We start from the raw sequence: 23,741 nt of genomic DNA, 5'->3' as shown, positions 1-23,741 counted from the left end.
ACACTGGAGGTGTCCAAGCAAGGACACAGAGGATTTTCAGTGCTGCAATGACACTTGAGAACAAAGACTTGCCAACTGCATGGGATTTCTGCTGGTATAGCAGCTGACTTCTGTGCTTTAAATGAGGTAGCAAGCCATAACAAAAAATCACTGGGTAAGCCTAGATACAGTAATCCTTGGGTTTAAGAAAGAAGGTTTTTTATTTGTTTTTTTGGGTCGGTGGGGTTTTTTGTTTTTTTGTTTTTTGTTTTTTGTTTTTTTTTTTTTTGTGTAAAAGCACAGCATCCATTCTCTAAGCTAGCCAGCCTGTGTTAGAAAGGCTTTTCTCCAGAGCAGGCCATGTCCTCAGAAAGCAGTAAAGAACTACCTTAGCTTCCTGGCACTGGAATGGGGAAAGAGAAGTCTACTGTAAAACAGGAGCAGGAACATGGGAGGACAGAAGGTCTGAAAACCTAGACCTTAGGTTTGAAGAAGACATTGTTACCTCTTGATATTTGAAGCTGCTGATTTGATGCACAGGTAGAATTTTGTTCTCTATTAAGAAAGAAAAAAAAAAGAAAAAAAATCTCGGGTTTCCAAACAGTATTTACATATTGTAGAATAAATGGTCCCCTAGATAACTTGACATCTGGCTAAATTAATTTGGAGTTTTGCAGAAAGCCATCAGCTAAATGAGTTAATAAGTTCCCCATGGGAGAGGCAGGTTAAGATAGTCCAACACTACACTCTCAAACACATCCTATTTGTCATTAGTACGCAAGCACGGAATGGAAACTGGAAAGCGACAGATGTGTTGATTACCATGATAATCTTGTCAGAAGATTACAGTCTTCTGAGGCAAATTAAGGATTGCAGGCCACTGATACAGCCTGCTAGGATTAACTTTAAGATTTTTGAATATTGTGGTGGGAGCTGTGTAATGACACACTTGCATGCTCCATTTTAAATTAAAAAAAAAACCCAAGACAATCTCCCCCCAGCCTCCTACACTTGAAAGCAAAGTGCTTTTCTCCTTTCCTTTTAAGGGAATGTATTTTAGACTGAAAATGAAATTACAGAGGGAAATTAAGGCTTCCCAGTGTCCAGTAGTTATACTGACCAACTTTCTTTGATAATTCCCAAACTCCACAGCTTTGTTCACAGGCAAGTAAGCTCTCACAAGATCTGCTGTTGAGGTAGTGGGTAATGTCCCAGCTCTAGCAGCCTTGTCCTGCTTGCACTGGAGCCAGGCTGTTACCGAGGGTCACTTCAGCCTTCCTGGGAGCAGAGGGGGGTAAATCAGAGAGGGAGAGGCATGTTCAGGGATCCTGGGAGCTACCCTGCATCCTCATCATGCCATAAACTGCACCAAACAAAAAGTGGGAAAGCATAGCAATCTAATGACAACTTTATGGTCAATAAGGTCAACTGTTCGAATGAAGAATGTGGAGATGGTGCTGGAACTATCCTTAGGGTACCCCAAGGGTCCTAAGAGGAACAGGAGAGACACCTGGGTGCTATTGTTTTATATAATACTTTCCATACATCTGATTTAATGCCTCAAATAAGAAAGTGGCTATAGCTCTTAGAAGATGCTAGCCATGTTCATTCATGTTGCTGTTTTCATCTGAGCCGTCTAAGTGCACTGCTGACATTCTCACATAACCCTAGGGTCATAAACATCTACAGATCAAATATGGAAAAACGAGCCACCTTTCCTATCAACTGTTACACGTGAGCCATAAAAAGGGAAAGTTGATGCTAAAAGAAGTCAAACACTGCCAAAGACCTTACTGAGGAAACAGAGGACTCTTATTCAGCATGATGCTGACCCTTGTGAAAGAATTTGAACAGCCCAGCTATGGAGCACTTGGCGTGTGCAGGGTGGGAAAGAGCTGGGCAGATCACTTTTGTACAAAGTACGAGAGGCACTGGGTGGGCTGAGATTGACTTGTTAAGGATATGAGTATGATATTTAAAAAAAAGTTATCAAAAGGGAAGTTAACGAGTTAACCCATCAAATTAAGTCAAGTAGCACATTTGAAAGAATGGCTGACATTTTCATGTCAGTACTGTAAAATCCATGAGTTTGGGACTGCAAAAGGAGTATTTTTGGATCCTGCAGCTTAGCACTGCTGCAGCTACTGAGACTTGATGTGTTTTATATAATTGAATTACAAGTTCATGTAACAGAAAATGAAACAAAGCTTAAATATTTCCATTTTGACTGACTAAAACAATTTTTTTTCATATCATCTTGACTACAGGACTCATGAAGACTAAAACAAATGGCAGTGGCTGACATTATATGATTGATTTATTGTAAAATGTGTTTTCTAAGTTTTTTTTAGAAGCTGTGATATCTGCACATTCTGGAACACAGCTTGTAGATATGTAAGAACTTCCTAAGTTAACATTTAGTGCCAAATCACACCTAATGTAGCTATGGTTTTAACTTCCTTCAACAGGATTTCAGACACACACATTATGAACAAATAACTCCGTCAGGAAGAGAATGGGATAGATATTACTATTTTTTTCAATTGGTAGCATCCTTTCCAATATATTTGGAAGCATAGGAAGAAAACCTAATTGAAAACTTTTTTTTTTTTTTTTCTCTCCAGTGGGAGAGGGCAGAGCACAGTTATCTTACTCTGACAGTGTCTAACCTTAATTATGAATTTGCTGGTACATTGGTTTACTACATGTATTCCATATGTTAAAAGTCTCAAACAAGCAGAAGAGGCAAGGCCAAGTGTAGAGAAGAATATTGGTTTTGTTCTGCAAATTAGCTTCTTTTTAATCCTGAACAGATTTGTAAAAAAATGTAGGAATCAGATTTTATATAAATCTGTTAGCAAAAACAGAGAAGTTGTGCAAAGCTGTCTATGAGAGTTCTGCTTTCGCACCATATGCTTTTACTAGCTAGATATCAAAATAATGGAGCCAAAAATTGTCTGAATATCCCATTGTTTATTCTTTCTCAGACTGGCATAAGCAAGCAGATGAAAAGATATTCCAAATAGAAGCAGAGAGGTTACTAAATGACAGTCAGTCTTGGCACTGACTTTTGGTGTGCATAATCAGCAAGGTTTCTAGAGCTGCTTGATTCTTACAAAGCAAGAACACACAGTCAATTTTTCTCTTTCAGCTTCTAATTATGACAACAATCAACATTTTGTTCAAGTTCCTTGCAAATGCCAAGAAATTAATTAAAACTTCACAGGAATGTGACAGTCTTAGGGAAAGAAAAAAGAGTAGTAGAGCTGAAACTTCTCTTGCTATTTTAGAGAAAGTACATTTTAGAAGACACAGAAAGCATTTGGTCTCCCTTTCTTTCTTAAGAACTCAATGAGTGCTTTTAAGGTACAGTTTTGATATCACTGCTATGGTACTTGATTTACTTTTTTAGCGTCTTGCTTTTATACAAAGAGTGTATTCATATTGCTGTGAAAAGAATACCTGAATCACAGTCTCTTCCACTGACTGAGGTAAGGATTGTTCAGCTTGCCAGAGACATTTTATACCCCATGATCACAGTCTTTCATGGATACAGATACATACATGTGGAAGACCATGAAGGAAGATCGTAGCTGCAGTCACAGCACCCTGACCCAGCATGAATTCTACTGATAAAAACGTTACCTCTTGATATACATTAATCCCATAGTGTGCACTAATATCAAGGATATAATAAGCATTAGCAACACAGGAATTAATTATTGCCAATAAGTAGCAAACAGTAAGACTCATATAAATTGAAGTTCTTTTGAACAATTAATAGAAGTTGGAAGAAGAAAGGATTGTGGAAAGCCCTGAGAAGAACCTGGAGGTGCTGGTGGACCAGGAGCTTTACATGAGCCCTCAATGAGCACTTACAGCCCAGAAAGCCAACCATGTCCTGGGCTGCATCAAAAGAAGCACAGACAGCCAATAGAGGAAGGTGATTCTCCCCCTCTGCTCTGCTCTTCTGAGACCTCACCTGGAATACTGTGTTCAATTCTGGAGTCCTCAGGATAAGAAGGACACAGAGCTCCTGGAACATGTCCAGAGGAGAGACACTAAAATGATCAGATGGCTGGAGCACCTCCCCTATGAAGACAGGCTCAGGAAGATGGGGTTGTTCAGCCTGGAGAAGAGGAGGCTCTGAGGTGACTTTATTGCAACCTTCCAATATCTGAAAGGGCCTACAAGAAAGCTGGGGTGGGGCTTTCTACATGGGTTTGCAGTGAGAGGACAAGGGGAAATAGTTTGAAACTTGAAGAGGGGAGATTTAGGTTAGACATTAGGAATAAATTCTTTCTTGTGTGGGTGGTGAAGCACTGAAACAGGTTGCCCAGGGAAGTTGTGGTTATCACCTCCCTGGAAGTGTTCAAGGCCAGGTTGGATGGGGTCTTGAGCATCCTGGTCGAGTGGAAGGTGTCCCTGCCTATGCAAGGGGCTTGGAACTAAATGATCTTGAAGGTCCTTTTGAAGCCATTCTGTGATTCTAACTGTAAAAGGTATCTTACAAAGAATAATTAAGGACTACTAATGCTGCAAAAAGTTATTAATTTTTTTTTCATTGAGGTAATTTGCTTTTTAAACAGTACATTCTGGGTAATAGTAGAGGCACCTATGTTTAAAAAAACCCAGAATGGTCAAGATTTGACTTCTGGGGATATACAGGTGTGTGAGGGGTCTTACCAATATTTTGGCCAAAGTTTCAACTTCATTCTTTGATTTCAAATATAAAGAGTCTGTGAGCCATGAAGAACATCTCCATCAAAGTCAGAAAAATCACAACTCACAGCACAATTATTCATATTTTTTTAAAAACAGCAAAATCCATGGAAAGCCTTCTGTGTGAGTCTGACCTCAGTGATTTGCAACTGTCTCAAAGGAGCAAATTTAAAATGAATAGCACTGGCTGGGGTGGAGGACCTGGCTGGCCAGAGCTGAGCAGGGGATGACACCTCGGGATGCGATAAGACCCACTGGGTGGAGAATGCTCCTCTTCTTCTCTTCTCTTCTCCTCTTCAAGACAAGAGGGCACGGTCTCAAGTTGTGCCGGGGGAGGTTTAATTTGGATATTAGAAAGAATTTCTTTACGGAGAGGGTGATCAGACATTGGAATGGGCTGCCCAGGGAAGTAGTGGATTCTCCGTCCCTGGAGATACTTAAAAAGAGACTGGATGTGGCACTCAGTGCCATGGGCTGGTAACCCTGGCGGTAGTGGAGCAAGGGTTGGACTTGATGATCTCTGAGGTCCCTTCCAACCCAGCCGATTCTATGATTCTCTGAGCTCCAGCCTTCAATGCTGGGACATCCCTCCAGGCACGAATGAGCCACCTTGATTGTACTTGTGAAGTACCTGGCTTAGGGGACTGGAACAGAGTGGGGAATATGCCTGGAAGAAGATAAGAACTGATGAGTGGGTGGAGACTACTCCCCTTTCCTGAGGGCCAACCTTCAATGCTGGGATGCCCCTGGAGGCAACATGTACCTGGCTGAAGTGTCTGAAACAGAGGAGGAATGGCATCTGGAAGAAGATAAGAATTGATGACTGGGTGGAGGACTACACCCTTCTGCTCCCTTCCAGTCAGCCTGTCTTCCAACGACCCTGGCTGACTGACAGCTGCCCCTTCAGAACAAAAGGGGCTCGGGTATATATTGCTGTCCATGCTCTGGCTGGCGTTGTCTCTTCACCCACCGCCATTTCTGCACTGGACCCTGTCCAGGATCAGCACCATCCTGAAGAACCTCGCTGGACAGCTGGACCCCTGGTGGTGACTCTCTCTCTCTGTCTCTCATTCTTCCCACTTTCTTATCCTTTTTCTCCACTTCTCTCTCTCATTCTTTCTTACCACTTTCTTACTGCTTTTCCTCTCTCATAGCTTCTTTTCCTCTCTCCCTCTTTTGCCTGGCTCTATATTTTTGCCTGTGTCAATTGTCAAATAAAATCTATTTGCACCCGACCTTTCTATGGCTGGACTTTGTTTCACGGATCCAAAGTAAAAATAAATTTTAATGTTACACCAGACCGTAACACTTTCTTTATAAATTTTAATCAATTGAGAGGAAAAAGTCTTCTGCATGCCACCCTTCCATGGAGTGAATTCTCCATGGAGAATAGTTTCTAGAGATAAAAGGCCACTGCGATTTTTCAGCACAGCTACAAAAGTAACATCCTGTCCCTGTACTCTTTGTGTTTTCATTCCTTTTACACAAAACAGTCAAATCAAGGTGTGTATGGCTCTGCTCTCCAGAGAGGTCTGAATACAGAACATCTTTGATCATGGGTGTAGAGTTCCAGCAGGCTGTTTGCTAATACCGTGCTTTGGAGTGATGCTCAGATATTGAACTCTCTTTGGCACTCTCTCTCTCCCCTCATTCCCTAAAAGAGAAATTGTATTTGTCTGCTACTGATATTCAGTCATAACAGCACCTACAGAATACAGACCACAAGCTAAGTAAAACCAGTCTTTTAAAAAGATAAATGTCTCAGCTTCGCTTGTTACACTTGTATATGTGGGCAAAATAGAGCAAATCTAACTCTGCCTACGTACAATTATCCTTGTAAGAGCAGAATAAGGTATGTAAGTGGATATCTTAAAATAGCTGAATGGTTTAAGATATCCACTTAACTGGATATCTTAAGTTTAAAAATAGCAAAATACACGGAAAGCCTTCTGTGTGAGTCTGACCTCAGTGATTTGCAACTGTCTCAAATGAGCAAATTTAAAATGAATAGCCCTGGCTGGGGTGGAGGACCTGGCTGGCCAGAGCTGAGCAGGGGATGACACCTCGGGATGTGATAAGACCCACTGGGTGGAGAATGCTCCTCTTCTTCTCTTCTCCTCTTCAAGATAAGAGGGCATGGTCTTGTCTAACAAGGGTTAGAAGGGATGATAGAGATCGTTCAGTTCCAACCGCACTGTCATGGGCAAGGATACCTCCCAACAGACCAGGTTTCTCAAAGCCCTATCCAGCCTGGGATGGAGCAGCCTTTTCCCTATGGAACCTATTGGAACCACCTTCATGGTAAAGAATTGCTTCCTGGCATCTAACCCAGATCCACCTTCTTTCAGTTTAAACCTGTTACCCCTTGTCCACCAGTGCTGTAGCCCTGTCACAGAAAGCCACCAAATTTGTCAGATATGAAAAAAAAACCTGTTGTTTTTCGCAAGTGATTCTCAGCATCTAAAATCACCTTGTGACATGCAATAACAGGTGCTACATACTCCAAATTTTTGTTCACATTCTGCATGCATCTAATGGTCTGCACACATAAAATTGTAACAAATTATAAAAGGAACAATGATAGTTCTAGGACACAATGTTTTCTCAATCTAATGGCTAGTCCAGGGATTGTTCTGATCACTATGAACTCCCTTAATAATACTACTTACCCCAGGAGCTAAATTTAATTTAATTATTTTAATTTCCTGTAACATAAAATGTTAGACTCATTTAAATTTGATCTAACTTGTGCATTCCTCACCTCTCCCCAGGCAGCAGGTGGAGGCTCCACAGGAGGGTAGTATTTGGGGACATCCCAAGCCACTGCAGCCATGAACCACTTGAAATCTTTACATTTAAGGTGCTTGCGTAGTTCCTTCTGGGCAGAGATATCACCAGTTGAGAGGTGTCTGTATTCAGGCCGCCGCTGGTAAATGTACTCTGCAAACTCATCCATCCATGTCTCTGCCACACGCTTCAGGTTCTGTGCAGCAGAAGAAAAGCAGTCATTAATATCCTCATGCTTTGAATGCATGATATTTCTAACAAGCAGAATTAAACATAAAATAAAAATTTGGTGCTCCACACAACTTTTAGGCTTGACTCGTCTAACTTCTCAGTCTGAAAATATGGCAAAATACCAGCAAATATCTGCTACCTTCACTGCAGCATTGATCAAACACTACAGAGTATGATGCAGCCTGCTTTCCCACTGACTCTGTAAAATATGGTCTTCTGTCTGCTGCATATCTTATTTTCCTTCACATTCTTTATGCATCTTCACATAGCACTTGATTAATGATGGATGCTGAGCAGGAAAGTTCTTTCATCTGCTCACACTGGTACCTATGTTTTTCTCCTGTTAGTTCAGAACCTACTAATGTTCATGAATAGTTCAAATTATTTCTTCTGATGTATTTCAACGCTGCATTTGAAAGACATTTGAATTTTCAGGTATTGTCATATTGCTCAGTCATCCAGCAATTCCTACCTAAATTTTAAGGTCAAGTCTTATATCCACATCTCTGGGGGTAAACAGTCATGAGCTTGCTCTGCCTCATCTCACAGCTGGTTTTGCACTATCTTTGGACCATGGGCTTCACTGTGTTGGTGTGCCAGTAAGTCTGTGCAAAAGCACAGCACATTTCCCTGAAGCAAAGCAGCTCATGGGATAGGTAGGGCACCCTGCAGCTCTGTCCACTCATCCTATAGACATATCTAAGATTATTTCTTTTCTATGAAACCTGGTTCTGGCTTATGTCCCATAAAGTTTATTTTGGACAGCATTTTACAGGAAACACAATTAACTATTCTATTGAATAAGAATTTATTCTAATTCTAATGCAATTAGCTGGCTCATATTATAATTAAAGAAAAAAAGACTTAAGGAAAACTCCTGAATAGACGAGACTGAAGAGATATATTTCATTGTTACTTAGTGTCATGGAATCTAAACAGACCAGGGGAAAATTTTTCCGTATTTTTTTTTGCTTTTAAAATTCCTCCTGCAACTTAATCCACACAAATTTATTTCATAGTGCAGTCTATTCTGCATTAGACTGAGTCTATTCTGCATTGCTACAGCTGCCCAAATAATCTCTTATTCCACTAACAAAGCAGCATCTCACTGGATGACATTGGGACACTAGGGTGTTTTTATTGCTTCGCTTATAAAAACAAGATAATCAAGTTTGCAATATTCTTTTTATAGAACACTAATAGCAAAATGCTGAGATTCACTCTGTAATAGGCTGCAGGACAATATAAGTCTGATTATCATCAACATAAGGTAATGTTTCTTCTCAGAACACTCTCTCCATCTCAAGAAGACTGATTTGTGCTCTGACTTCCTTTCAGGATTAATTTGAAAATTCCTTTCCTGAATTTATTAATCCACACAAACAAAAAGGCTTATCTGAATACAAAGACAGCAAGATACAGAAAAAACACGGTACTTTTAGCTGACATTGCAAGATAAGTTTGTGTGCTTCCTCTCTGTGAAGCAAATATGTTAAAACCTGCAGGCATAATGGAAGTAAAATTAATGCAGTGTATGAAATCACAGCGCTTATATACTTACTGAAAAATGGCCCAAGCCCCATAGAAGGTTGAATTTTGGTGTAAGTTCATGAAAACCTAAACTACTTTACAAGAAATCAGAATTCAAGATCAGAGGAACTAGGTAGGACAAAGAAAACCAGAACAAATTCACACACAACATACTAAAGTAAGAAGCAAAAATTGTGAGAACAGGTTTGGTCTTCCTATCATATTTTCCACTTGTAAATGCTGTTCAATTGATTTTCTCTAATGCAAATGCAGTTTATGACTATTCTAAGAAATATAAGTTTTTTTTCAATAACTTTATCTGATAGTGCTATTTTCATATTTACAATATAAGTTATTTTAATAATATTTATTTATTTCGTATTCAGTTATTTGCCTAAAAGTACTGCATTCTGCCTCAGATGATTATAACTGAATAAAACAGGAGTCCAACAGAAATCTTGATATTACACCTGGTCCCTAGCTTAAAATATCTTTCACCAGTCACCCACCATTCCCCAAGTATCAGGTAAGACACTTTAGACAAATCAATTAAAGCCTTTCTTCCCAGGTATTCCCAAGACCCCCCCATCATAAGCTAAAATCCTCCCAAGACCTGTGAGGAACCTATATGTCATCTTTAGCAAGTTTATTCATTGCTGTAATAAGTGGAACTCTTATGAGGCAGCCCTTTGAATTCCAACAGGCTCCCTTTTAAAAATATAAACTCTAGATTTGCTTGCTCTAAATCTCTAGATTGTTTATAAACAATACTGCAAAGAACAATCTGTCCTGGAGTAGTGGGAATCTCTTTCTGAAGTTGCCAGCTACCAGGAAGCAAGCACTCAGTATTCAAACACTTTAAAGAGCTTTCTTGACCTCAGTTAGCATGGGATTGGTATACTTATTTTCATTATGCAAGCTCAGTAATCACCATAGTTCCTTTTAACATAAATGGGTACAGACTAGCAGTAAAACTTCAAATGGAAGTTAATCCCTGTACTTGAATTGGATGCAGCCAAGTAGAGGTGCTGTCCTGAAAGGTTGTCTGGTGTAACCTTGCACAAGAGAGGCAAACATCATTTACATTCCTATTTAGAAGACCTAGCATGGTCCTGGAGCAAAAGTTCAGGCTGTCCAAGATGAGATGAGTGAGCTTTCCTAAGCTGAAGATCCCTGTCCTGTGGCTGTCTAACAGTATAAAAAGCTACCCTACATGAAGAACCTTCTAGGAATATGTATTCTGTCCATATTATGTCAATGAGCTGCTGCTCACTTTATCACAATAGAAAGGTAGAGGGGCACAATCAAAATAAGAGCCCTTATTTCTGAACACTTCAAGGCTTATCGATCAAGTGACTCATGGTAAGATAAGGATGTGATTTCAAATCCTTTGTGTGTCTCCAACAGCTGCCCTTCCCACAGCTGGGTGGATAAGGGAGGATGGCCACTTCCTCCTTGCCTGAGCCTTAGGCAAGGCTGGACACAATCTGAGCATGACAACACATTAGGCCCCACAAGTGGTAAAAGTTACGATTAGCTACCAAATCTTGACAGAATCTAGCTGTAAAATAGGTGCTAAGTGATCCTTAGCACCTTTTTTAGTCCTTTTTTAAGACCTTACTATGTGTCTGTGTATACTGCCACAGAATTTACAGGTCCAAGGAATTCAAGAGCCTCACAGACTATATCATCTTCTGTGAATGCCTTATAGCACCATTTAGCAGACCAGTCTCATAGTGAAGCTAACCTACAAAGACTTTGTAACAAACAAAGTGAGAGTTAGATTTGAATCTTCTTGATTTCTATCTCTTAGCATAACCCTCTAAAGAAAACTCTTTAAAATACCAGTTTCTTAAATGGCATTTAATATCTTTTTCAATAAGAATCAGTTTTAGGATATCTTTGAAGTAGACCACACTTGCTTGGATTCAGTCTGAACAACTCATCTAAAAGCATATGAAAAGGAAAAATGAAACGTGTTTCTACAGGTGAAAATTGCTGTAACTTAGCTTGGTTGTCAAATTCATTCCAAGGTTACAGATGTCCAGATTGGCTAACCTGGTCTTTTAAGAGAAAAGAGGGAAAATAAAACTTAAATAGCAGCAATTACATGAAGATCAATTCAATATTAATCAGTTACACAAATTGACTCAAAAAGTAGGGAAGTCACAGGAACTCTAGATGGACAACTGAGGAGTTTTTCAGGACCTGTCCATGAAAGACCAATGATAATTTGTTCTCTCCCTTGGCATTTTCAGTGAAAAATTCTGTACAAGAACAAAGAAGGCACAATGATGTTTCAGTAGATTCATATTTCTTTATGTAGGGTTGTGACAGCTGTCACCAAGAATCTGTGAGATGCGTACAAAAGTGATGGCAACCACAGTAAGACTGACTCATCAGCTGTCAGTAGTTGCCTATGTATGCATTCTTGATATAACTAAGTTTTTTTGTCACTGTTACAGTTTCACTCTCTGGTAAATTCTTTACTGTTGGGCTTCTATTTGAACAAGTTTTCTTTAAGTTTGTATGAACTCAAAAATTTAAGACTATAGCTTTGTTTTGTATTTTCACTCCGATAGTCTATAAGACAATAAGTTACAATGTCACTGATACCTGGACTTCTTAAAGGAGTTTAAATAAACTTGACAGGAAAAAGAGAGAGATAAATGAGGACTTCTCCACTTGAAAAAAAGAAATTTATCATGGAACATTTTTTCCCTTGCACTTTCTTCAATGAATAGGGAAGATATATCTCCCTGATGAAATGACTGTCCCTTCTTTTAAAGTGTGTAACATCAGCTGCCATTTTCAAGAGACATGATATCACTCACAGCCAGTAAGAACAAAGTACACACTCTCCACGAGACTGGAAAAGTGGTGTAAGACAGGGACATACAGAAGGACAGATTCATAAATATTCCCTATAATCAAGGCTTATCTAGATTGGGCCAACACAAGATGCTACTCCCACACCTCCAAAGTGCGGCGGCTGTACTGGTTTGCAGGGACAGCAGTGATGAGAGAGCAGACCAGCTGCATGCTCTGCTGCACTGCCAGCCTGCACAGCTCCATCCTCTACTTGCATTTTTTTCAACTGACATTCTCGATACAGCAGTTAAATTAATATAAAAATGTCATTTTGGTTTTCACTTTCTCCAGATGTCCTAAAGCAGATTTTTTTACCCACTGGCAATAAAGCAGCACAATGGGTTTACTATTTCATTTCACCTGCATAACCTGTTTTTACTACTTTTGTGCCTCTCACTGTTTGAATGAAACCAACCGTGACCCCAGTCCACAGACTTTCCTTTTGTCAAAACTAAACTACAAGAGCATTTGGATGCTTTAATGAGTTCCTGTTGTCCCACATTTAATCTGACTATTTTCCAGGAAGCTGGATGTCATCAGGTGCAGTAGTCTTATTTGTCATGATAGTAATTTCTCTCATCATTCAGGATGTTAAAAATCACATTCAATTACATCAATCAAATATGAATCACCACAGCATATATAAAGTCTAACTGTATTTCTGTTGTGAAATGTAAAAGAAGATATGACTCTTTATTTGCTAAAAATAGCAGAACAGTCTCTGCAACAACTGACATATTAATATCCTTTCCTTCCTAGTAAAATTCCAGTGTGGTTATTTTCACTCCACTTAAAATGATTTTCATAATTTTTTTAAATGGTTTGTTTTGTGAAGTACAGTGCTACTTCAAAATAGGAGCCTTGTTTACTTCTGGAAGCAGCTGTATTTCCTTTGCCTGGAAAGAATATACAGTTTGGTTTAAGTAAAATGTATTTTAAAAGCGTATTGGGATCCATCCATCCAAGACAACTATACCTTATGTTGCTCTAGAATACAGGTAGCATAACGGCACAATAAAATATCACAAAGGAGGAAAACAAACTGTATCTGGGGAAGCCCATCCAAAAAGTATAGATTAATATGACAGAGGCAGCAGGGTACAAAACTCCAAAGCATTCACAAGGACAAAACCAGTACCCTCGATTTCATACAAAGGTCCTTCCATCAGTGTCAGAACACAAACATTTCTCATTTCTACATATTTCTACAGCAGAAGCATGATAAAACATGTTCACAGCATTGTGGCATTCAGGTCTTAATATCTAAGCAGTCCCTATCAGTTAAGTCTAGATGGGGTTTTTTTTCCCCTTGCCTTTCTTGCCTGAATCTGTTTTAATTTAGGGAGTGCTAGTGTTTGTAAAACTTTCCCCCTCTTGGGTATCTTATTTTGGTCCCTTACATTTAACTCTGCTTCATTCCAGGAATGTTTTGTATCTGTGTAAAAAAACCCCACCAAATAAAGAGATGTCTACAGGCATAAAAGAGATGCTTCTCTGTGGAACACAGTATGCTAACTAGGTGACAAAGCTGGTGTTGCATACAAATAGCTCTTGTGAGAGTTAGCACAGCTGGCAGAGAACCAAGATGCTATTTATTCTCAGCCTGAAGTCTGCAAATACTTAGAACTGAAATTCCACAGTTGCAGTCTGAAAACAGCCAGGATTTCATATTCTCTGTAAAGTTTTGCATCTCCACTGAAAGAAAAACAACAACAAAAAACCAACAAAACAACAACTGGGGAAAAGTAGAAAAAAGCCAATAAATCCAGCCCACTGACTAAAGGCTACACCTCTGCTCAGTGGCTCACTTGGGGGGCAGGGATGGACGCAGTCCCAGCGAGGATGCTGCCTGCCCCCAGCTCTGTAGGTCCGGGCAGAGTGGCTGCAGGAGGGAGCAGAGTGACAGTGTAACAACTCTGCCGATTTGTTGGCTATTGCCCTGCTTGCCTTATGTGGGTATGTTCCCACTATGTGGGAACATACAGACCACGGCCCATGTCTGCAGATGAAGTTGGAAGAGAGCTCAAGGGTTTGATTCCAAATAGATTTTTTTAACCATGCAACTTAGCTTCCAGTACTAGTCTATTGAACAAAACCTGGAAAGTGGCTACCACCATTTTTTGAAGTTGTCAGAAACATCTAGTTCTCCACCATCTTTGTATTCCTTTTGGATATCTAAAGATGCCTGCCCTGTTACATTTATTATCTTAAAAGCAAAATTCCTATTTAGATTACAGAAAATACATAAAAACTAGCATTAAAAAAATTAATTTGACTTTCTTGTATTCAAGGATTAAAAGATGATTCAGTTAAAGCTTTTCTTTGACAAGTGTTTTTAGATCTTGGCTAATTAATTTTTAATTTATAAATATATTAAATGAAAAAAACTTAAAATGTAAACTTAAAAGCTCTAATGTACAATTAACATCATTATCATATATTATAGTTGTGCTGTTGCAAGAAGGTGATTTTTTCCTAATTCCTAAATAATTTGCTTATTCTAAGCTGATGTTTCAGCTGCTTACTGTGGCTGCTAAACTCGGTGCTAAAGAGGGGATTGCAACAGTGCCAGCAGTGCTCCCATTGCAGCATCAGTTTGCACTCTGGTCATGAAAAAAAACATAGGCATTTTCTAACCAATTCTCCTTGGTTCTTAAACTTGCCTGGAGACCGAACAGAAAATGTTTATGGGATGGTTTAAGAAAACCCCACACATATGCAGCTGGAAAAAAACATTAAAGGGAACTATCAAAAATGCAAACATGATCACAGCAGAAGATGGTATGGCTACAGTCACTTTCTTTAAAGATGGCTTTTGAAGCCACACAAAAAGGCTGAGCAAATGGTGCAGGTGGGAATCTGAATTCATCTTTATCAGCTGGATTCCTGAACCCAAACACCTGCAAGTTCCAGTTATTGACTGTGCAATGAGGCAAATATTATTTTGCTTGTGCCTGCTGGGTAACAGGATCACTGAGCTCTGGGATCCCACATCCTGGTGTACAGGGAGGAATTCAACTCAAATTTAGGATTCACAATGCTGCTGGTTTAGCATCTAAACTTGAACATCAATGGAACTGCCCTTGCCTTCATAAGGGCATAATGTTCCACTGTTCTGTAGTTAAAGCTAAAATGTTGTGTAAAATACCTGCAAATGAAAAAGATTTCTGCAGATATATTTTCAAAATCTGGGTTCATCTCTGCATGTCCTCAGGAACAGTGAGCTTTCATTGATAAATTTATTGTGGCTTTTATAGAATAACTAACAGAAAAAAATATTCCTGCCCAAATAGGAAAACTAAAGTAGCTAATTAACTGGGATTCTCTTAGGTTAAATTGCTAATAATATTTTAAAAGTCTGATTTCATAGATAACTGCCTAAAAGAAAGGGATTTAGTTAGAATTGTTAAAAATGAAGCAACAGTCAGGCTAGAATACCACAAAGCAACACCACTAAAACAATTCAGTAAAATTAGAAGTTTTTAATGGGACAACATCTTGCATAGTTCAAGAGTTGGGGGTTTGCTCTCTCTATTTTAAAGAAAATAAAAAGCAAAATTGGTTATTAGTCACTGCAGCTTTGTGCAGAGGTTGACAGGTTTGGAATGAATAAATAATTATGTGGTGCTTCTACATCATAATGTAGGATCAGTGTTGACATCTGCATGCCCATTAATCTCTCTTTATGTGCAATTACCTGTAAATTGGACACTGACTACATTTGGCAAGCAGCAATATCTCAAAACATCTCCAGAAAAAAACACTGAGCTATTTAATCTGCATTTTGTTGTCACGATCTGTTTTATAAATCCACACATTTATGGCTCAGTTTACTTTTGTGCACTATCAACAAGCAGTATGACTGACAGCACGTGCCATATTAATTTTCAATTTGCTGGTCATGTGTCTGCAAAATCTATGCATAGGCTCTGCAGGTCTTAAGTGACAGATAACAAAGTAAGAAATACAATAAGGACATAGGAAATTGATGCCACAATACATACTAATGTGTGTGGTACTGTAGTGGTTGTTTAGTGATGGGGAGGCAGAACAGAGTTTTTGACAAGTCTCTCATTTAGTAAAGCATATGTGATCCTCACCTCAGGACACAGCTCCTCGTAAACATACCTAGAGTGGCCAGGCATTACATAGCTACCTGAAACTGTGCTTTGAAAGATACAAAAAAGTGAAATTGCAAGAGAAGGTAAAATGCTCACTTTAAGCATTGTTTCTTAAGGGCAAACATAAGCTAGAACAGCTTGAAAGAAAACCTGTAGTGCGATTTGAGCTATGCTGGGTTTGTCTAGAAGTTCTGCCCTCTTCCTAACTTCAGTTTTCTTATCCCTTGTGCTGATGCTGTGGAATAGGATGGAAAAAATCATTATTTAATGCAGTATCTGTTCAAGGGGAAATTCTTGCTTGATTAATGAAGGGGCTCTTGAAATCACTTATAAAATCACAACTGGACTCCCTAGGACTTCCTCCTTTCTGAACTCCATCTCTAGCATCTTCTCTTACAGAGCATAAGATGGAAAAGGATTTAGTAAAAAACCTTTGTGGAAAGTACTTAGTAATGAACAGTATTGCTTTTGGCAGCAGGGATAATACTTCCAGATATTCTTGAGTGTGCTATTAATTATAATCTTGAACTAAATAGAAGTATTAGATAAAATACTCAGAAGGCCAATACTATAATCATAGGAGTATATAATATTATATTTGAAGGATAATGCAAAGATAGCTGAAAAATCCAGGCCACTTCTAGGCATACTTCTCTAGTGTTATTTTGGCTAACAGTTCATTTGGGGCAGTTTATTTGGAACTACAAATGGTCTGTATCAAAGAGACTGACACACTGAAGATTACTATGGCCTTGCTTTCCCTTTTCTGGGTTGGAGGACTGAAAGAGAATATTTTTAGGCTTAAAAATACACACAATTTGATAAGTCAGGGACCAAACTATCTTCCTTGTCTAGTTACTGAGATAGCCCCAAATACTATAACATACAGAAAACCTTGTGCTCTTGGCAGTCTTAATGTAATGTATCCTAAGACCATTGTTTTGGTTTAGATTCTAGGAACCTGAGAATTCAAATTTTCTTTCAGTGTTAAATACATGCCAGAAAGGTACTTAAGCATCACCTCTCACAGCACAGAGGAATCTATCCATCACCTGAATGGGAAAGATAAGACCTACCCTATCAGTAACTAGATCTATTCCAACAAGATAGGGAATATATTTGAGACTACCTAAAGAACCTGAAGGTGATGGGAGCTGGTGGGATTCACCCAAAGCTCATGAAAGAACTGGCAGATGAAGTTGCCATTGTCCATCGTATTTGAAAAGTCAGGGCAGTTTGGTGAAGTTGCCACTGACCAGGAAAGGGGAAATATAATTTTTCAAAAATGGAATAAAAGAAGACTTAGGGAACTACAGGCCAGTCAGTCTCACCTCTGTGCCTGGCAAGATGATGGAGCAGATCCTCCTGAAGGCTCTGGTAAGGCAAGCAGATAACAAGGAGGTGACTGGTGACAACCAACACAGCTTCACTAAGAGCAAGTCCTGCCTGCCTAATTCAGTGGCCTTTTACAGTGGGGTCACAGACTTGGTGGAAAAAGACAGAACAACAGATGTCATCTACCTGGACCTGCGCAAGTACTCGACACTGTCCCGCATGACATTCTGATCTCTAAACTGGAATGACAAGGATTTGATGGATGGACCACTCGTTGGATAAAGAACTGGCTGGATCCAGTTCTGGGATTCAAAGGGTTGTGACCAGCGGCTCAGTGTCCAAATGGAGATGTGTGACAAGTGGTGTTCTTCATGGGTCAGTATTCGGATCAGTGCTGTTTAACATCTTTGTTGGCAACACAGACAGTGGAATCAAGGGCAACCTCAACAAGTTTGCTGAGGATGCCAAACTGTGTGGTGAAGTCAATACCCTGGAGGGAAGGGATGCCATCCAGAGGGACCTTGATAGGATTGAGAAGTGGACTCATGCAAACTGCATGAAGTTCAACAAGGCCAAGTGCCAGGCTCTGCACCTGGGTTGAGGCAAACACATGCATGAATACAGGTTGTGAGGAGAAAGGATCTGAGACAGCCCTGAGAAGAAGGACTTGAACATGCTGGTAGACCAGGAGCTTTACATGAGCTATCAATGTATGCTTGCAGCTCAGAAAGGCAACCATGTCCTGGGCTGCATCAAAAGAAGCACAGACAGCCAATAGAGGAAGGTGATTCTCCCCCTCTGCTCTGCTCTTCTGAGACCTCACCTGGAATACTGTGTTCAATTCTGGTGTCCTCAGGATAAGAAGGACACAGAGCTCCTGGAACATGTCCAGAGGAGAGACACTAAAATGATCAGATGGCTGGAGCACCTCCCCTATGAAGACAGGCTGAGGAAGATGGGGTTGTTCAGCCTGGAGAAGAGGAGGCTCTGAGGTGACTTTATTGCAACCTTCCAATATCTGAAAGGGCCTACAAGAAACTGGGGATGGGGCTTTCTACATGGGTTTGCAGTGAGAGGACAAGGGGAAATAGTTTGAAACTTGAAGAGGGGAAATTTAGGTTAGACATTAGGAATAAATTCTTTCTTGTGTGGGTGGTGAAGCACTGAAACAGGTTGCCCAGGGAAGTTGTGGTTATCACCTCCCTGGAAGTGTTCAGGGCCAGGCTGGATGGGGCCTTGAGCATCCTGGTCGAGTGGAAGGTGTCCCTGCCTATGCAAGGGGCTTGGAACTAAATGATCTTGAAGGTCCCTGCCAACCCTAGCCATTCTGTGATTCTATGAACACACAGGGCAGTCAGTCTATGCATAGGCAGATATTTCAATTTTATAACTGGAAAATGTTTTGGTAATATTTCACAAGTGCTTTATTGAAACCAAGATAGAATAAATAGTATAAGGAAGCTGCAGACTGTGGCTATCTGATGGCTCTAAGTACTCACATGTGAGTACTCACAGTGTCTCCATGAAAGCTAATTGAGTGTTGAACTGTACAATAATGCACAGGGCAGCATATTCTCTAATAAGGTACTTTGTGCTGTAATAGAGAAAAGCAGAGACTAAAGTTAGGATTTCTCATTTTAAGCTGCGTGTGATTTTTGCAGGAGAAAATGTAGCAGTTTATTTAATCCAGTGCAAAAATCTAGAGAGGGAAACACAGATATCACACAGAGCTACTGGGGTAAGATTTTCATCTCACAATTTAGTCAGTGCAGTTTTTGTCCCCACACCTAACACCACTTCTAATTCCATTATTGTTTCATGTGTCTCACTGTCTGCACAGATGCTCTTCCAAGGCAAATACTTCTCTCTGTCTATCCAGCTGTTGGGCAGTCAGCACAGGTGGCCCCTCTCCTCAGCTGCAGTTACTATGACAAGACCTGTGCTGTGGTGCTAGAACCAAGAATCTCTATCCCTAAGAGCAAGAAATTTATTTTTTCATTCATACCACATTTTCATTATTAAGGAAAAAAATGATTCATAAGATATGACCCTATGGCAATATGCAGAACTTAATACTGATGCAATTTTACTAAAAAAAAAAAAAAAAGAATCCTCCAGACCAGAAAAGATTAAACTCAAGCATGAAGAAATGCTAGTATCTGCCTGGGAGCTACATCTGTGCCCTTTGTCTCCCATCTTTTGACATCCCATGAACATCTCCAGAAAGTTGCAGAACATTATCTCTTGAGGAAAAAACCTCTCATGGATATGGTGTGTTCAAAAGTCATTGAGAAGTATCTAGAGGTCCTGTAATTTCTCACTCACACAGCTCCAAGCTGGCTGTATGCAACACGTTTTACACAATAATTAGACAGTCACTCAAATCATTGTTACTCTGTTCTTTTTTTGCAACAAAAAATGTTCCTTTCAAGAGATCCTGCCTGTTCTGCTGACTGATAAGAAAATGTGCATTTACATTGGCCCTGGTTGTAGAAACTATGACTGACAACACTGCAATTTGAGAACCATAAGCCTTAGGTTATTCCTAGGTTTGAATCAGCATGAAATGTGCTTCTGTGCTGAGATGTCCAACCCTGTATTTTTAAGCTTTCATTTTGTTCTTGGCAATATTATCTCTGGAATGCAGCATAACTGCAGCAATTGCACATCTCATTTCAGAAAAATAAAGAAACCATATTTTCCATTTTAATGGCTTACTGTAAACTGGTTTACAGCGAATGAAGGACTGATCATGAAAAAAAATGAAAGAAAAGTGAGACCCAATTACTGACCCGTGCTAGGCTGGTTCCAGAAGGGACTTTATATGGGACATACTTCCTGTAGATATGCCCAACTCGAGAGCATGGAACATCAAACATGCCACCTCCACACATCCACACCTGTAAAGGAGACAGAAAGGAAATGAAAGAATGATTCCTGGACACAAATGGTGCAAAGACAGCATTTCATGTAATGGGTGTGTGAAAATGACATTGCTCTGACCCCTGCCACAGTCACAGTGGTGGCCTTGTTGACATGAGAGCTGGGAACAGGTAACATGGCAGACTACTATCCAGAATATCATAGTGCAGAAGTTATGTGTGTTATGTGTATGTTAAAAAAAATAATCATAAAACATATTTAGAATATCTAGTAACAGTTCTCCTGCAACACAATTAAGATACTATTGTGTCTATTATTTAAAACACATAGGACCAAAAGAAGGCTATGGTGGGTAAAGCAAGCCAGCAATCAGTAGTAATTTTTTTTTCCCCAAAATATTTGGCTTCTATTTCGTTTTGAATAGTGAATACAGAGCTCAAACACTAAGATCCTCTTCATTTTGTAAAGGAAAATAAACAGAAACCTATTTCCTTCTGATCAAAACTATGTAGGCAGAGAAGGAGAATTGTGCTGCTAGATTTCATCATTAATACTTTAATAATGAAACAGATGGAACCATCTGGAATACACAGGTTTGATGCTTCAGGTCTGAGCAACCTCAGTCAACACTGATGCAAGTACTTTGTGATCCTAAAAATCAAGCTATATCCTGATGGGCACCAAGTATGGAAGGAAACCCTCACAATTCTTCACCTAGAAAGATCAGGTTTCAACTAGGTAACACCTATAGGTATGATTTTCTATGCACTGGCAATGCAGAGCCACTGAACTCCAACATGGCAATTAGATGACTTGAATAGCACACAGACAAAATTCATAATTTTCTAATTTCAAAAGCAGCAATTTGACCTTTTGCAGAAATTCAGCAATTTCCATTTTGCAGAAATGGAAAACAACAACAAAACCACCCACCATAATTCCAAAGCAAAACTATCTGCATATCCTCAAACTAACTTCACAGCAAGAGTTTAAAATTAATTTATAGTGAAAATACCAGTATTACGAAAATTATTCCCTAAATCTGTCAAAACATGCTTTGTGCCCCACAAATATTAGAACAGAATGGCTCTTATTTCAGGTAAGAGACACTTGTGGCCTCTAGAGGCTTTCATACTTTAGACTGAAAATAAAACAAACAAACAAAACCCCCAACCTCCTCCTCCCCCATTTAAAAGAAAAACTAAGAAAGGGGAATGGCTTGTCCATTCCATGATTCTTTACTTGAACATACATAAAGACTCTTTGTGAAACATCTCCATGCATCTGAATATGAATTTAGGTCCATGTGTTACATATACGAAGGAATTTTACTTATATTTGAAGCACTCTGGAGCAAAATGGTATGAAATGTTTTCAACTGAAGCTAAAGCAGAGCAGAACATAGACAACCAACCCTTTCCGTACAGAAAGACACTACACTAACAGTTGATATGCTTTGAATTAAAACGACAGTAACCAGACCCTTAAAAGAATGTAACAGAAAATATTATGTGATCACAAATATTTGACATTTTGCATGAAACTTGCAGAAAAAAATGTGCATCTCTATACTTTTTTCAGATACATTCCTCATTCTGTTTCTTTTGTCCTGCCCACCAGCTGGCTGCAGCTACTGGCTGCAGGAAACAGAACTATGAATCCCATTCATTTAAAACAACAGTGAAAATTGCCAAGTTTGGCTTCTTTTGCTGTGCTTTGCCTATTTGTTCCATGGTGGGTATAGCTGCTTGGTCCTGGCAGTCTGGTTGTGAGCCTGGGACTGGATTTTAGTCATCTGAATATGCAGATGCCAAACAGTGCACTATGGGATAGCTTGGTGCTTGTGCTGGGATTTAAAGAACTTGCTGAAGGTAGCACACTGGAATTTAGCCCCTGAGACTGACTATATAACTTATACTGTGAATGGAGAAAAAAGGAGATTTAGAGTGAAGAACTGAGTTGCAAAGTGATTCAGGAAGCTTCTTCCTTATGCAACATTTGTGTATCAGCCCTTACAGTCCCTCAGCTGTTGGCTATGGCATCCAATTGACACCTAGTAATGAAATATTTGAGAATCTACACCACATTACAGGCTAAACCTATGTACCCCAGAATAAATGGTTAAGGAAGGTTTGAAACCATCGAAAGAGGGGGGAGGATGCCATGCTTGGCTTTATCCTAAAATTACATGGACACCTGGGCACAGTCAGGAACAGCTGAGACCTCATTGGGAAGCTGCTACTTTCCATGTCCCAAAACAGTTAACTCTGAACTAAGGCACAGGAGATGTGAGTGGGTCATTCTGGTGCAAGTTAGATTCTCAGGAGACAAATCGTGTGGATTACCAGCAAAGGGTAATAAAGACAGCTGTCCCAGGCACCCCTCTGCCAAAGCACGTAGGTATCAAGAGTATTTCAGTACATATTTCTGTGGTCAGAATATCCCAGCTGGTCGCCTAGTGAGCACAATCCTTCTCAGGGAGGAAATTCACTGATGGGTTAGAAATGGTTTTGAAATGAAGACCAAGTGAGTACCTCTCATCCACGCCAAAATGATAGAATCATAGACCATAAAATAGCTCACTGCAGCTCAGAGGGCAGTCTCCCTATGCCAGGTAGACATTATAATTATTTTCCCTTAGAAACATTTTGTAAAATTTGCTTCCTAAAGAAATCCTGCCCCATTTAATCTCATGTCGCCTAAATCACTGAAAAACGAACATACTGAAAATAATAAAACAATGCTCCAGTACGAGCTGTAGTACCATGATTTAAAAAAATGCTATTCACCCTTCTGCCAATATTTTATTTGCATGTTATGTAATTTGTGCTTTCTTTTTGTGAAAAATTCCTCTCTGTGGCTTCCTTCAAACAACTCAGTGTACCAATGAAAGTGCAGACATATATTTACTATTCGTGGTTTGGCTTTTGTTTGTTTGTTTGTTTTTTAATAAGGTGTTATTTTAAAGGCTAGACGAGATATTACAGGGATTAACCAAGGTTTCTTAGCCTTTGAAGAATGGACAGCATAGCAGTTTGACTCAGACAAAGGTCAGCCATTAAACAAATTTAGAAGACAAGAAAGCAGAAATATATATTTTTATATATATATATATGTACAGGCCAGTGTTACTTGACAGTGAGAGCTGAAGTAGACATATATTGCATTTCCTCTAAAGCAGCTGGGTACCAGTGAAAAAAAAAATACAAAGAAGAAAAGGAATTAGAAAAAACCCCAACCTCACAGATATGCTGAGACAGTAAGTGGGATGAAATAACACTT

General features: G+C 39.5%; 1 protein-coding gene across 1 annotated transcript in view; it reads right to left on the bottom strand.

Annotated features, from left to right (window-relative positions):
- GALNTL6 (polypeptide N-acetylgalactosaminyltransferase like 6) overlaps positions 1-23,741 on the bottom strand; it is a 449,783-nt gene that overhangs the window by 18,138 nt on the left and 407,904 nt on the right. Inside the window, exons 8-9 of the mRNA XM_071743188.1 lie at positions 20,369-20,476; positions 7,463-7,684 (exon numbers count right to left, since the gene is read on the bottom strand). Of these exons, the coding sequence (XP_071599289.1) occupies positions 7,463-7,684; positions 20,369-20,476 (330 nt within the window). The remainder of the gene's footprint in view (positions 1-7,462; positions 7,685-20,368; positions 20,477-23,741) is intronic.

The sequence above is a fragment of the Heliangelus exortis genome, chromosome 4 (assembly GCF_036169615.1).
Source record: "Heliangelus exortis chromosome 4, bHelExo1.hap1, whole genome shotgun sequence".
Classification (NCBI taxonomy): domain Eukaryota; kingdom Metazoa; phylum Chordata; class Aves; order Apodiformes; family Trochilidae; genus Heliangelus; species Heliangelus exortis.
Note: the sequence above shows the minus strand (reverse complement) of the source record. Positions and strands in the feature narration are given on the sequence as shown.